The following is a 15,530-nucleotide window of genomic DNA, read 5'->3' as shown; positions in this document are numbered from 1 at the left end:
TGATGTAAATATGATGTGCAAAAGAACGAAACAAGGTTCAAGTGAAGGGGGCATCAGGGTTACCCACCTGGGGGTGGAGAAATCTCCAGGGAAATCTCAGGTAGGGGCAGGGCACCGTTACTGTCTGGTGCAACACTTTCTGAGCATGTGACAAATATAGTGGTGGATGGAACAGCTGCTTTTTATAAGCACAAAGCTTCAGCATCTGCAATGCCTCTCTCAGTCTCACATTCGAACATACACACCAAAACAAAGACACACACACAAGCAGACATACAAACACCCAAAGGTGTACCAACTCACCCATCTACACCCACCTGCCTGCATGTAGTCATTCACACTTTATCGCAATAAATCGCTTTTTTTTTTTCAGACCATTCTCACATTTCATACAACACAGGAAAAACTTATTGTGGGGCTATTTTCCTGCCTATAAATATACAAGATGTACTGTTAATATGTCAAGATTAGGATTATTCCAATGGGATTGAGGTTCATAATTTAAATGCACAATAATAAACACACTATGTTCAAATAATACCAAGACTGAAAGCTGAATCATACTTTGTACTGATGTTGTGGTGGTTTTGCTGTAGATGCCTTATGGCGTAGGCTGTGTAGGATTTGCCCGTGGTAGCACCTCCGCAACACTCGCTGGAAGTGTCGAGCATTGTCACGCTGTGTTGTGCATTGGTTATGTACCTAAAGTGTTATAATCTCTTTAAGATAAAGACATGCGTTTATTGGAAATTAGAGAAACTGCACTGGAAATGGCTTCCCTGGATCATGAAATGCAAGTTACCACTACGCTTATCTGTCCATGTGTTGTTGGACAGTAATGCATTATTTAGTACTGTGTTACAGCAAAGTGATTTCCTGTTTTTGTTTTACGTGGATTACATCTCTTGTTTGCTGTCTTAACAGAAGTTTGATTGAGGGATGTAGTCAGTTTGATCTCATCCCGTCCTTGGTACAGGACTGAGATGTGGAGGGAGACGATTAGCCTCTACCAAAAGGGGAGAAATGCGACCCTCTGTAACTCCAAAGATGTCTTAATTACTTTGTGTCTTCTTAGCTGGCTTGCTAACATTAGCCGCAGCTCAGGACTCACCTTGCTTTTTGTGTTAGTGTTGTGTAGTGTGTAGGAGTAACTAAGGTGATGTAACAAGTAATGCTACTCATTACTTTGGATGTAGTGAAGTAATTAATAAAGTAACATAATTACTTTTTCTGTGAGTAATATCTAACGAGTACATTTTTCAAGTTACTTGCCCAACACTGGTTACTGGAAATCTTGAGCTAGTGCACCACTAAGATTCGACTGGCATTTTTAAATAACACTGAGGAAATTATTTATCTGACAAATCATAGTTTTCCCCAGGAAAAACTTTAGTTAGACCCTAAAAAGCTGAGCTCTCTCCCCTGACCATATTGGAGCCTCAAGATGCTGCAGCTCCAAGGTCAAACCCCAGCGCCAGCAAAAAGCCAATGGCATGCCACCACCTTGCTCACATGGGGCGGCCGGGGCGTCAGCTGAATCAACAGAGAGGGATCAGCTGGGTGGTGAGAGGAATGTCAGAGATGCTGACAGCTTGGTCGTCGCCACAGATTACTCTGGAGCACAGCAGCACATCCATACTGCCGACTATTTGCTTCACATTTACACTCCTATGCGACTGTGTTTGCACATCCATGCCAGGTTCAGAGCTGCAATCCTCACAGTATGTGAGATGTGCTAAGTTTTGCCCAGTGCCTGAACTCCTTTGATGTGTACACTTTGACAGAGATATTCACTTTGTCCTTTTTTCACTTACGCAACTACCCTTGTTTTGATGAATATATATGTCTGTTCTTGTGCATACATTGTTCTGCTATAAGCTGTTGGACTGTAAAGTGACGGGAGATTAGATATCGCCGTCCACTCACCTTCTGGCTGGCCGTTTGGCATCTTATCTAAAGAAAGAAAAGAAAAACACATCACTGTCAAATTGTCAAGTCCATGCACATTGACTTATTTTTTATTAATATCCATTCACCACTAAGCCATATCATCTTTGAGTCGGATGACTGGCTCCTCGTGCTTAGACACTATGTTGTCTTAACTGGTTATGAAAGAGGGTCCCATGACACGCCATTTGTTTGCCCTCTGCCTCGTCTAGACTCATGAAAGTAATGGTGATGGTGGTGGTGTAACTAAAACATGTTTGGATACAGCATTTAAAAACTGTAACAGGACTCAATGCAGGGCATCAACAGATCTAAGCATCTATACAGCACTTGACATGCAATGACGGGGTTAGAGAATCAACCTCTTCTTATTAGTGGGTCAGTGGCGCACACAGCCACTAAGGTTGTTGTAGTACTCATGGGAGCTTTAGACAAGTCATAAAACATCTGGGGTGGCTTGTTCTTTTTATTGTTCTTGCTCAGATTAGTTTAAATTATCTGTGATGATAATAAGAACAAGCAAGTTGTATAAGGCTAATCCTCTCCACTGGAAACCTTCTGCTCACCTTGATCATCACTCCATCACAGTGAACGAAAAACATAAACACTGTGATTGCATGGCAGTCTCCTACTCAGTACTGAGACAAGGGAAACCTTCCCATTAGCTGTGTTTGTGTATATTTGACTGGTACTGTATTTGTATGTAGTATTGCATTAGAAAAGCAGTACAATATGAAAATGGCAAAATTCGATAAAACTTTCTCAATTTGATGTAACCTTTTTTTTTTGCCTTTGACAAAAAACAGTTGACGCACTAAACGCTTAGAATAAGTTCTGATGTAGCGGACATTTAATTTACATGTCTGATCAGCTGTTTCCGCTGTCGCCATCTTCCTGGATATATTTCCATAACCCGCCATAACATAGCTGGTAGTAGCAACAATAGGTACATGAGGAGACCAATGTATTTCTCTGTCTCATCCATGACAAATCAGGACAAATTCCTGAAGACTTCATTCCATTTTTCTTTCGTAGATGAACTAGATGGCCATAGTGACTGTTTTATTTTTTTCGTTTGCAACCTCTACTTCTTCTACTCTGTACACAGGCGCTTTACGGCCATGTGTAAAGGGAAGCCTATACCGCCAACTTCTGTTGAAACTACACAAAGTGTAGAATAGTTTATTTGCTGCAAACCAGTTGATGGAAATGTGCCTAATTCGCATTTCTTTTTTGCAACATTTCAAATGTTTGCTTACAATTCGCTTGACAAATAAATGGAAACATGACTAGAGTCTCTCATTTTCACAAAGTAAATGAAAGCCTGTACACACAGTTGGGGAATATGATTAAAGCACAATACGGCCTGCTCAAGTATGATACACGTGTTTAGTGTTTGGGTAAAGTCCAACGCTGAACTATAAATCAAAAAACTTACACTGGTTTAGTGTGTATTTGTAAACCTAAATGAACAACAGTGACTGGCCCGACATGTGGACGACTGGAGCATTATTGGAAAACTAGTCAAGCACACTAAAGTGGGGCCTCCGTCCTTTTCTTGTGTTGGCAGTCAAGGCACTCACTGTATGTTGGCCTGTTGTGGGTATAGTGGTAATTGAATCCCCTAGATCTAACAACGATGTTATTTTACCAGTACTACCTGTGCCATGACAGCATCTATGTTGGTACAGCTCAACCCCTTAGTCCCAGTGTAAATCCAGCTTTGGATGATAACGTCTGGGAAAAATTATGATGTAACCAGACTGGTCGCAGTATGTGGTACAGTTTGAATCCTTGAGACTGAATTTGATAACTGTTAGTGTGACTTAAATCAGGCTGTCATCCAAAGGCAGTGCCTCATTCAACCATTCATTTGGGGTTTTGCATGTGTGAGAAGAAAGGGAATGGTAAGAAAGATGTGGGTATGGAGATTAGTGATACATATTTGGAGTGACCACAGTTGACGTCTGTTGCCATCACGTAAGACAACCAGCCTGATGTTTCTTTGAAATCCTGTTACATAACACAGCCAATACTCAGACTTGAACTATTCTTTGATCATCTGTAGCTTTAGATAAAACCTTTGTTCCCTTCATAGAGAGTCTCAGTTTCTCACAGCCAGCTGTTTGCAGTCAGTCTATGAATACTGCAACTCTTATTCCATGTATGTCCATTGACTATGCACCATTATTAACAGGCATTTTCCACCCATCGCTTCTTAGCTTCTGATATCCCTCCATTTGTCACGATTCCCTCTGAGCATTCCTTGTCAAAATTAGCCGCACTCCCACCTCACTTCAAAACAATGTATCGCTGGTCACCATGCCACAATCCTACAGGGTCGCATCATACACCCGAGAATGAGCCTCTCTGTCTCATCTCCATTGAGATAATGAGAGTGGAGAAAGGTTTTGTTTTACCTCTGAGGATTCCCAGTGCAGCTGACAGGGCTGCAGGTATTTTCAGCTGTTGCCCATGCTGGCGTGCAGACAGAAGGGCTCATACAGGCTCCGATGTGAGCCAAACCGTCGGCAGCTTCATTTTTCCTAATATAGACCTTTATTGCTCTAATAAGCCTACACTAATGATACTGTTTACCCTTGTTGTGGTTCTTTATTTTAATTCTGGTTAGACAAGAACTTCTATGATACTTCAGGAGTCTGAGGAGACATGAGAGCTGTTCTTGGGTGGCAATTAGCTGCTGAGAGGCTTTCCCACCTGTATCTGACAGTGGGTTTGATTTACGATGTGGTATTCTGTAACACAAAGTGACAGAGGACAGAGCCCAGGGAGAGTGACAGACTTTAGGGACAGTAAATATCATGAGGTGAAGACAAGGGCTTGTTCACGACTGAAACCCAAAACTGAGTGGCAGCGAGGACAGTACTGTAAGGGCTCTGGGCACCGGGCCAGAGGTTTACTGGCAAAGTGTCTGACCTCTGAGTGATCCAACCTGCGGGAGGCAGTTAGATGTCTGTGTTGGTGTGTTGCACAGGAAGAGGATGAGGGGTTTGGTGGCTGCGGAGGGAGATGGCAGGGAACAAGGGATGGGGATTAAAAGTGTGCTCATTCTGAACTATTCCAGGGACAAGAATCCAAGTCCCAAGAGCTCTTCGGGCGACTCAGCCAGTCCGTCATCTCTGATTCGAACTTTTTAAAGGCTTGAGAGTGGGGTGAGAGTGGGGTGTCTAAAGCAACAGCGCTGGCGCTCCTCTTCAGCTGTTCAGACTCATTTAAAGAACAATAGTTTTCTTCTCTTACTTATCTGCTGCTTTTGGCTATGCAGCTATTTATGGGTAGTGTTTGTAGCAGACTGGAATCTGCTTTCTCTATTTCCCCACAGCTTTGTCTCTGACGGGATCAGGGATGTTTTTGGCAGTGGGTGAACACTGTGGGGGCAACTGCACTGTACACAATCAACAGACAAAGGTGCGTAAAGATAAAGGCCAAGCTTATCTTCACATTATTTCAGGACCTTGGTTTTTCTCTGGCTGTTGCGAATGCCTTCACTTTCTTGACCGCAAATGACCCAACAAGAGATTAGGATAAGATTTAGATGTGCGGAATGGGATTCTGGTGCTTGCAGCTGGCTGTTAAAAGTTGTCATCTCTCCAAACATATCAGTATCTGTAAAAGAGCTCTCATGAACCATATCTTGAAAGTGCAATGTTAACATTCCAAAATGTAGCAAACTGTTCAAGTCAATTTTATTGCTATAGCCCCAAATCACAGATTTGCCTCAAAGGGCACCCTCTATCAGTAGACCCTCAGTCCAGATAAGAAAAACTTGCCCCAAGAAACTATAACTCGGGCAAAAACAAAGCAAGAAATCTCTGGAAGAGCAAAAAAGGAGGGATCTCTCTTCCAGGACAGACAAGAAATAGATGTCCAGTGTACAGAGGATTCAGGGTGTCAAATCATGCCAGCCACAGGCAGATCAATTGTCACTTGGAGGATAACAAGTTTATTAAAAACTTGTATCAGCTCTCATCAGGAGGCTTCCAAGAACCAAACAAAATGTTCTACATCCTCTACATGGGCATGTCTGGGTTGACGGCAGACCCCTAAAAGAGCTGGGCTAATGGGAGGGTGGGAGAAATACCATATCCTAATGACAGACAAGAGCGGATTAAAAGGGAATGTTGATGGACATGATGGTACAGATGAGTGAAGTTATGGTGTGGAGGAGAGAGGATGGGTTGAGATGCTATGTGTGGTTGAATAAGGAGTTGAATTATGTGCATGGGGCAAGTCTGAGGGGTCAGCTTCCATCAATCAAAACAAAGACAAACACAATCAGGTTGTTATTTATCCTTTATCCAGCCCTGCCCTTGCTCAAATTGCATCATCCTTCACAGGTCTTTGTTTGTGTACAGCTCATCACTCATCAACATTCCTCCACTGCGCTTCATCATTGTTCCCCCCCCAGCCCCGCAACAACAGTATCTGCTCATAAACCTCAAATCTTTTCTTGCCCCCTGGGATGATAGAAACATGCATGCATCAGTAACACTATACCACTGTCAAAGTCACTTTGAAGATTCCTATGAACAAGCTGTCAGGCGTGATGGAGTCGCCTGACTATGCTCCCCTCAAACAATGACAGTAAATATAAATATAACAAGCCAATCATAAAAAAATACAACAAAAACACAAAATGACCTTAAATGTATGCATTTTTGCTATCAAATGAATTAAAACATGCAGCAGGCTCATTTTGGATCTCATTTCAGTTTTGAGGCAACATGCAATTCCCATCCTCACTATCAAAACTCCTACCTTTCTTTGTTGGCTCTGGCATCTTGAGCCGCGTCCCAAGAAAATAAGTGTCAAGGAATCAAAAGGCACAGGCAGGTCGGTGGGTGCCCTCAGAGTAATGTGACTGTACAGGAGGCCAGGTGAGGCGTGGTAGCCCTCTCGTCCAGGAGGGAGAGAGATAACGATAGGAGAGTAGAAGAAAAAACCTCTGGGACCCCTTGGACCAGAGTGATGGGAGATGAGGAGGGCACAGGGACACGGTTTGGAAATCTCAGTGGGGGAGGACCAGTGACAGATCCAGGAGGGACAGGCTTTCAGGCCTTATATAGCGAAGTGGCATGCTCCTCCTCTCCGTAGCGGATGCTGTATCACTGTCCCCTAACCACTGGCTGCTGTGCCAGCTTTTTTAGATAAGAAGTAAATGTGAAGTGTATGTTTTTTTTATGCTACCTTGTGCAGAGAAATGACATCAAAATTATGCATCTGACTTTGTATTGGCTTACTGGATTAAAGTCCAATATATTAGTTTTGAAGTTGGAGCAATACAACTTCATTTTCAAATATTATGAGTTCTACAGAGCCCACATTTTCACAGAATGTCAACATTTTCATGGCTGCGTATTCCTGTGAAATTACTCAAAATGGCCAGTTTGACTTAAAGGAATAGTTTGACATTTTGGTAACACACTTTCACACTTTCTTGAGAGTTAAATGAGAAGATACCACTGCAACAGCTGGTCATCTTAGCTTACCACAAAGACTGGAAACGGGGAAATGTTTAAAAGGTAACAAATTCTGCCAGTACCAGCACCTCTAAAGCTAGTTAACATGTTTCTAATTTGTTTAATTCATAGAAATCTGTACCTGCCAGACAAAACATAGTGCGGCACATAACTCTCCGTGAAACCACAATGTATGTATTTTTATGACAGTGGTATCAATCTTCTGATCTAACCCTTGGCAAGAAAGCAACTAAGTGAGTAAGTAAGCATTGCTCAAAATGTCGGTGTCATTTAAGACTAGATTTGTCATCATTACATCCAGATTTCCCCCTCAGGATCAGGGTGAGGGCTGTCAGTGGGGGCATCAGAGGTGAGTACCCTCTGAGCACTACAGAAGTAGGTGAAGAAGGAGGAGACTGGGAAATCAGAAGGTGGGATATAAAAAGGGAGAGGTGTCGTCATTGTCACAGGTCTGAGGCTGATGTAATACTCTCCGACAATCCCAGGTGATATGCAGCACATTCAGAGAGTCTGTGGATTTATTATAAAATAAAAGACATGCAGCAACTTGATGCCAGGTGGCAGATATCTGTCTAATCCAGGGTGAGTGCTGTCCAACAACAGAAGGCTTTCCAAACTGGCGAATAAATACTTCGGAGATGCCTGGGCGGTGGTTATAGGGCCTATACTTAGAAAGTTGTCATAAACCTTGACATTTGACATCTGGATCTGACATGAAAAGAGGGTTTCATTATGAATTCTGTCATCAATGTGGCGCCTTTGGTCCTAGTTAATCTTTTTAGCACGTCAAACACGTGATAAATCAGACGTAGTCTGTTGTCAAAGGACACAAAGATTTAACAAGAAGGCTGAAAGCTGCCGGATTTACGAGCAACAGCACACCTTGTGCTGAAGCTTCTTTACATGTACAGTACCAAGCACCTACGGAGAATCTAACAATATCACAACCACAGGATGTTAATGATCTCAACAAGGAAGGGCACTTAAAGCATGCACAAATAATTCCTCAGACAACCCAATAGGACAGTCAAGGCAAGGCACAGCTCTATTTTAGGGGCTATAGATACTGTCTGTGCACAGGAAGGCAATTTATATCCACTGTCAGAAATTTGCTTACAGGAAGAACCTCTAAAACGAATCCTAAATTGTATCTATACTGCAAGCTAACACACATCATATGATGTGGAAGCTTTTAATTAAGAACTTTCCTTAAATGACTGTTTTCATAATTCAGTTCAAAGTACAGCATGTGGCCTTTCTTGGTATCGGACACCCATAGCTCAGTTAGCCCATTTATAACCCGCAGAGGGCTCCAGCAGTAAATACTGGGCTTAAGGAAGTATCATGTGGGTCCGCTACAAACAGCACAAAACCATTTGGTAATGCCCGGGGCGGCCGAGGGTTCACATCACAGAGGCGATTTAGCCATGAGGTCACACCACACAGGAAAGGCGGGGGAAAAAAAAGAGTCTGAGTGGCTTTGAGATGGACTACACTGACACCCTCTGGTTCTTAACAGCCAGCAAAAGCTATTGCATGAAGGAAAACACACTTGTCAACAGGTGAAGAGGCACATTAGGCTGCTGCATGATTCTTTTCTCTCAGGGGAAAGATAGTATTCTTGTTATATTAGAAAATGTCAGTGTAAGTCTCAGGAAATCTACTCAATGAGAAAACTAACCTGCCTTTTGAGAGGTTATGTTACTGGTTATGTTGGCCAGCAAGAATATACCAAGTGTCTGGTTGGAAAATAACTGATGAATTGTTGCTTTTTAATGATGTTTAGATTACTAACATATATACTCCCTAGATGGGAGCTTGTATTGTCTTTCTTTTTCTTCTAATTGTAATATTAATGTTTTATCAAGACTGTTTTCTTTTGTTTCTGTTTTTGTTGAATGTATTTCAGAAGTCATTATTTTTACAAATATCTCATCACTACTTTCATGTATTTTTTACAAATATATAAGTACAAACTGTAAAGAAGAAAGAGAAAGCACAATTAAAATTAAACATAAAAAATAGGATACACAAGCAAACTATACAAAAGGAAAGAAGAAGAAAAAAACATTTAAAAAATAAAATAATAAAAACAGGTAAGGAGACGTTGGGCACAGGATTGAGTAAAAACATCTTGATTTCACCACACACACAAAACATCACATTCATTTCCTTTAGATGACAATGATAAGGGAATTATTTTTTATTACGTCCTAAAGCTAGCCAAGTTCAATTATTAAATCCATTTATCCCATTGTGACTCAGATCAGCTTACTTGTAGCTTTAAAGTAAAGGTCAATTTCACAATTAGCTTACTGTATAGGTATCCTTCTTGATTTCAATAAAGTCTTCTAATACAGGTGGTTCAGGCTGTAACCATTTTCTTGTTATAGTTTTCTTACTTGCAGTCAAAATTATTTTTAAATTACAAATACTTACTGGCTAACTGAAATAAAACCATCCCAATCTCTAGGTATGGTGAAGGGGATGTTATGATGTGGGGCTATTTTAATTCCAAAGGCCAAGGGAACTTTATCAGGATGCATAGTATCCTGGATCCATGAAATAACTGACCTTTAAAAATAAAAATCTGCCTGCCTCTATGGGAATTTAACACAGGGGTGTACTTACTTATGCCCCCTGTATTTTAAGGAAGAACATTTATTTATTTACGATACATTATTCATTCACAAACAAAATTGCTGTCCTTGGACTTGGATTTTTCCTCATTTTTTTAATTAAGGCATTAAGATCAATTTCCAAAAGATGATTTTTTTATTCCTCTTTTTAGTCAACTTTAGCGTGGGTGTCCTAATTTTTTCACATGACTGTATGTCTATAAGAGAAGTCATGTTTGCAGGAGTTGGCCTATCGTGTCTGTTTTCAAAGTCCAATGATTTAGTTATCTTTAGATAACAAAAATACAATAAAATAATGACAGCACTGTAAGAGTTAAAATATGTTTATTTCTGTTTAAGTATTTACACCACAACTCAATGCATGTACTAACTTCAAGATGACCAAACTGATTTGTGAATTTGTCACATTCATAATGTAAAGATAAAGCTCATTTAGAGTTGTATATGACATGATATGAGCTACACAAAATCTCGTCCACGTAACAAATCTCCTTGTTGAAACTTATGCAGTGACATCAGTGTCTCTCGGCTGAACTGGTAGGTGAGCTTCTTCTTCACCTTGAAGATCTCTCCGGACCGGGCGTAGTTCCTGAGGGCGCGGGACATCTTCTGGTAAGTCATGGGCCTCTTGTTGCCCTTTCTCTGCCCCCACAGTGCTGCCACCTGGTCCTTGTTCGTGGAGGAAAAGCGGAAAACGCCGGCGGCTGCTGGCACCCAGGACACACAGTGGGCCATGGTCGGATCCTCCAACATCTCAAACAGAAAGTGAAAGAGTCGCACCTTTCCACCTGCAAACATTGAGCAAACAGTAAGTGGCAGAATGAAGACTTGACAGGGATTTAAAAGGGGGGGATAGATTTAGAGAATATCATGGCAGCTGTGCCCCAAACAGTTAGTGCTGGTTACAGTTAATTATTTCTTAAATACAGCAATTTCCAGAAAATGTCATCACGGATGGGATGCCATTTAGTGGAGAGGGTAAAGCTGTAAACACTACGTTATCTGATAGATATGTAAAAACAGCTATTGAGCTAAGCTGAACACAGCGCCATTGTTTTTTTACAGTAAAGGGAAGGTCTCTTATTTACTTTTGTGGTAATGTTTCCCTCAGGCTGCTAGAAACCGAGGCAATAACAATATCTAGTAACCCAAAAAAGGAGAACTCACCACACCCCGCTGTGTGTTTAGTAGGTTGTCTTGTTGATACAAAGTTTGGCAGTGATCCACGCTCAGACAGTGTTGCTGTTGTATTATGGCTGAGAGCTGGCAGGTCGCGTGCCAGCAAAGGCTGAAGTGCAGGTTTGATAATCTTTGATACAGGAAACACAGCTTTAAAGGCTTATATGGACACATTTAACTACACATGGTAGCTATACCAGTGCCAAACACTATATGCTTACGGGCTGCTCATAGCACGTCCAGCGCCACTCGCATGAGTCATCATCCACAGGTGCACTTCTTTCATCTACAGGCACACCTGCAGTCCAGTACATCTTGTCCACTGTAAAAAAAAAAAAAATACATATATATATATATATATATATATATTTTAAAAAGACATGGTTCAAATTCATCTTTGAGTATTACAATTTATTTTATAAGACTTTCCTCTTACCATTGTCTCCAGTGTTTTGTCTGTAGTACTCCTCTAAGAACTCTAAGATCACCTCCAAATCAGATTGAGTCTCCTGGAAAGAATTCTGATGAAGATAAATAATTCAAAATCAGCCTTGAATACTGCATACTTTGTTAACAATTAATTTGTTGCCCTGAAGATATTTTTAGTAAATTCTCATGTCATTCTTGCAATAAGTCTGTTCTTTACCATCACTGATGAGACTGAATCTGATGCAGTACAGTCCTTTCAGTTTGGGAGAATATCACAAGACTGACTTTGAGACGCTCATGTGCCCGGGCTCTTATTATACCCCCCGCAGAAGCGGGGCTTTCTGCATAACACCAGACGTTTTCTACCCCAAGGCTCACAGGAACAATGACCACCATCCCACAAAGCCCTAACACCAGCACCAGTCAACCCATCAACAAAGCCTCCCAGCACTGACCACATCCTCCCCGCTGAAGCAGATAAGACCTGGCCTGAAGGCAGCATCTACACAACGCTCTCTTTTCAGGAAAAACACACTTGCTGCCATATTTTTCCTCACAGGATGTGTCTTAATTTCAGATTTTGCAGTGCGCTTGTTGTAATATTTTACTACAATGGAGACAGTGCCAAATCTTTCAACACTGTGATAATGCCTGTGTTTTCCTTTTTTTTATACAACAATAGACAAGAGCGTGGCTGCAGTTTGGTGTTATCAAGTCAGTAAAAACCAAACACAAGTGAGAGTTCACAGATTGATTTATTGGTTGTATTCGAAAGACTCCAACAACAAATTGTGAAAAAAGTTCAATACAAAAATGATTTATAATATTAGGAACAAACATGTATTAATACACAATAAATATAATAAGTCTACAAAACATTGTTTTATTAAGAAAAGTATCAGGATTTACATTTCATCAGACACAATGCTTTTTACTGGTTGCTTGTTGTAACAACAGGAGCCGTAGACTTAAACTTTTAAATTGTTATTATTGGTATAAAATAATCTTTATGACCTCTTCCACTGTCTTGTAGAGTCAAAACAGTGTGTCTGCAGTAGAATATATTGGTACATGATTATGATTTGTATTTAATTGTATTGCAAATGGTCTTAATTGTTCAATTTCATTTAACTTTTTTCATATTTTATTTCTAAATGCCTTTTAGTAATGTAACCCACAATACATATTACTTACTACGATAGTTTTAATATATATATATATATATATATATATATATATATATATATATATATATTTTTTTACTGTTCTTTGTAGGAATATAGGAGGACCTTTTAATTCTTCAGACTCCCTAAACCCTAAAAAAATGAAATCCTGCCTGTTAGGTGGCATATGTTTTTTTTTAATTAGTGCTTTATTAAATGCAGGTGTGCGGAGTGGAAAGGTGCACAAGTCCACAATATATATGTTAGCATCAGCGTCAGCTACATGTCGAATGGAACTGTATTTAGATAAGTAATTAAAAGATGTCTAAATGATAACATGTTTTAAGTAATATCCAGGGCATTATCATTTAAATGTTGGCGTTTTGTAAAGAAAGAAAACACTTTTCTTGATGAACTTAGAGAATTTTCTCATTGATATGTTGGAGTTTAAATGTATTTACAATTCATTTACAGTGATACACTTGACTGGCAGTGTATAAATCCACAAAAAAATAGTTTACTTTAAATGACCAAAATAGTCCAATTATGACATAAAATAACATTTTCAAGGATTTTCTAAAATAAGCAGTCATATTTTTAAGTATTTACAAATACATTTACAGTAATACTCCTTTACATGAAACAAAAAATTATATAAAAAGGGTATTTAAGCACTTTTGACTGAAAAGTGTTACTGTTCATGACAGTAATAGTCCCACTAAAAGCTGTAATTACATGCAAGGACTGAATGTGGGCCCAAAAAGGTTTGAGAGTAGAAAAACCAAAGTCTTTGAAAACCTTTTCAGACTATTAAAAGGATTTTGCCCCTCTGTGATTAAACCATCCTCCAGCTTTTGCCCTTCTGTGATTAAAACGTCCTCCAGTTCATAGTTTGGTTATGCTGTGTGAAGTGAAGCTGGAGGCCAGCTCATAGTCTTCCTGCAGCTGGTAGTTTGCATACCAGCTGTGCCAGTCCACCGCCGCAGAGTCGCTGTAACGCTGTTCAGTGGGGTTTAGCTGCCGGGTGTGGGCCTCCTCTTGTGCAGGGCGGCCGGGCAGGTGCACGGACGCCTGCACAGAGCCGAGCCTGTGCAGGATGTCTGGGTTGAACTGGTAAGTGAGTTTGCGCCGCACCTTGATGATCTCACCTGTGCGGCTGTAATTTCTCAGAGCTCTCGCCATCTTCTGATAGGTCATGGTCTTGCGGTTGCCCTTGCGTTGGCCCCAGCACTCAGCCAGCTTCTCCTTGTTCTTGGAGATGAAGTGGAAGATGCCGCTGCCGTTGTCGGTCCACTGGATTGAGTCGCCCATGTTGGGGTCATTCAGAGCCTCATGGAGGTATTCATAAAGTCTGAGCTTCTTACGACCTGAGGACATTCAGTTGGTCTTGTTTTAGTCACAGGAAATTGCTAATGCCAAGCTTACTGAGTAAAAAACAGAATCTTAATCGTATTACCTTTGCTGGTTCTCTGTGGTGGTAAGATTGAGTAGAAATTAGGTGATTCATTTTGCACAGAGTGACCCAAGGAGACATCAGGGATGACCTGAGGCCAAGACTGCTGTTGAGAGAGAAACCTTAAGTCAAAAACCTTCCATCTCTTCTCCTGCTTGTCAAACACACAAATAAATACTTTTTTTTGTTTTGCACAACTTACAGCCATGCCATTCCAGTCATATTGTGGAGCTGGTACTTCAGACTGACGTGTGACGAGGCAGCAGGAGATCTGACACTGCAGTGATGGCTGCTGGGTACCCAGAGTCTCATAATATGTGTACTCTGAAATTCAAACACACATTAATTGTCATTCTATCCAGATTAGATATAAATACATTGATTAAAGTAATGCAAACAACTGAAATTGCTGTCTTTACGTGATAAAAGAGATGGGAAAAGTGTCGATTTTTAAGCATAAAAAAATGCATTTGATCATCTATTCAGTGTATGGTCATGTATTTATGCAGCAAATCATCTAAGAGATTTTTACTGTACCTGAATCGTAATGTGAATTACTTGAATGCTGTTGAATCACATCAATTGCATCCTGGAAGTGTTGGTTGATGTCATTGTCAAAAGAGGTCTACAGTGAATAGAAAACCTTAATTTCACCCACAGAAATCTATACTTTAATCAGTTTTTTTCCCCCCTTCAAATAAGTATATTAATTGAAAGCATGAGATTATGAAACTCTATGAGACTAATTCTTCCAAATAACTGTAATGAAAATGTATATAGCATCCTTACAACTCACCAGCTTGTACGTCTGAGTGTTTCCCTCCGTTGAGGCCATTTCTGTCCTAATAGGTGAACACTGCTACACTAGTGCAGGTGTATTTGGACAGGTACATATATATGTTGCAGACCTCCAATACCTTTTCACCATTCAACCACATGAATAGTTAGAGAGGCTGGTCAATTTAAATGTGTTAACGTCACGATGCACTGCAGCCTCACACTTCTTCTTTTTTGGAAGCACAGATTAGATAGACATCCGAGCATCACACAGTCTGTCATTATGGAGATCACAATCTACGAACAACAAAAACCTCTTTTATTGCACCCATCGACCAGGAATATTACCATTTCTCAGCCTGACCTGAGAATTTGCATACTGGGCAAAATATGTTTACATGTCTATGGTAGCTGCTGTTCAGTACAACACTTTTCTGTAAAT

The 15,530-nt window shown here is 40.5% G+C and overlaps 3 protein-coding genes across 4 annotated transcripts in view; all 3 read right to left on the bottom strand.

Moving 5' to 3' along the window:
- Positions 1-7,889, bottom strand: part of mybpc1 (myosin binding protein C1) — a 36,041-nt gene extending 28,152 nt beyond the window's left edge. Inside the window, exons 1-5 of the mRNA XM_078243226.1 lie at positions 7,744-7,889; positions 6,727-6,922; positions 4,835-4,965; positions 4,666-4,703; positions 1,927-1,953 (exon numbers count right to left, since the gene is read on the bottom strand). Coding sequence (XP_078099352.1) covers positions 1,927-1,953; positions 4,666-4,703; positions 4,835-4,965; positions 6,727-6,922; positions 7,744-7,889 — 538 coding nt within the window. The remainder of the gene's footprint in view (positions 1-1,926; positions 1,954-4,665; positions 4,704-4,834; positions 4,966-6,726; positions 6,923-7,743) is intronic.
- A 2,505-nt stretch (positions 7,890-10,394) lies between these two features.
- spi2 (Spi-2 proto-oncogene) lies at positions 10,395-11,797 on the bottom strand. The gene is made up of 4 exons (XM_078242679.1): positions 11,703-11,797; positions 11,488-11,588; positions 11,255-11,396; positions 10,395-10,875 (listed from the first exon to the last, which is right to left on the bottom strand). Exons 2-4 carry the CDS (start codon positions 11,578-11,580, stop codon positions 10,547-10,549), a joined length of 564 nt encoding a protein of 187 aa, XP_078098805.1. The 5' UTR covers positions 11,581-11,588; positions 11,703-11,797; the 3' UTR covers positions 10,395-10,546.
- Positions 11,798-12,431: 634 nt separating this feature from the next.
- spic (Spi-C transcription factor (Spi-1/PU.1 related)) lies at positions 12,432-15,229 on the bottom strand. 2 transcript variants are annotated; one of them, XM_078242977.1, is made up of 5 exons: positions 15,108-15,229; positions 14,849-14,936; positions 14,514-14,635; positions 14,315-14,414; positions 12,432-14,225 (listed from the first exon to the last, which is right to left on the bottom strand). In XM_078242977.1, exons 1-5 carry the CDS (start codon positions 15,144-15,146, stop codon positions 13,744-13,746), a joined length of 831 nt encoding a protein of 276 aa, XP_078099103.1. In that variant the 5' UTR covers positions 15,147-15,229; the 3' UTR covers positions 12,432-13,743. The 2 variants fall into 2 exon arrangements, with proteins under 2 accessions (XP_078099103.1, XP_078099102.1); XM_078242976.1 differs by having other exon boundaries at positions 14,315-14,417; positions 15,108-15,226.
- Positions 15,230-15,530: the final 301 nt, after the last annotated feature.

Source organism: Sander vitreus, chromosome 23 (assembly GCF_031162955.1).
Source record: "Sander vitreus isolate 19-12246 chromosome 23, sanVit1, whole genome shotgun sequence".
Taxonomy (NCBI): Eukaryota; Metazoa; Chordata; class Actinopteri; order Perciformes; family Percidae; genus Sander; species Sander vitreus.
The sequence above is the reverse complement of the archived record's forward strand: the minus strand, read 5'-3'. Positions and strand labels throughout refer to the sequence as shown.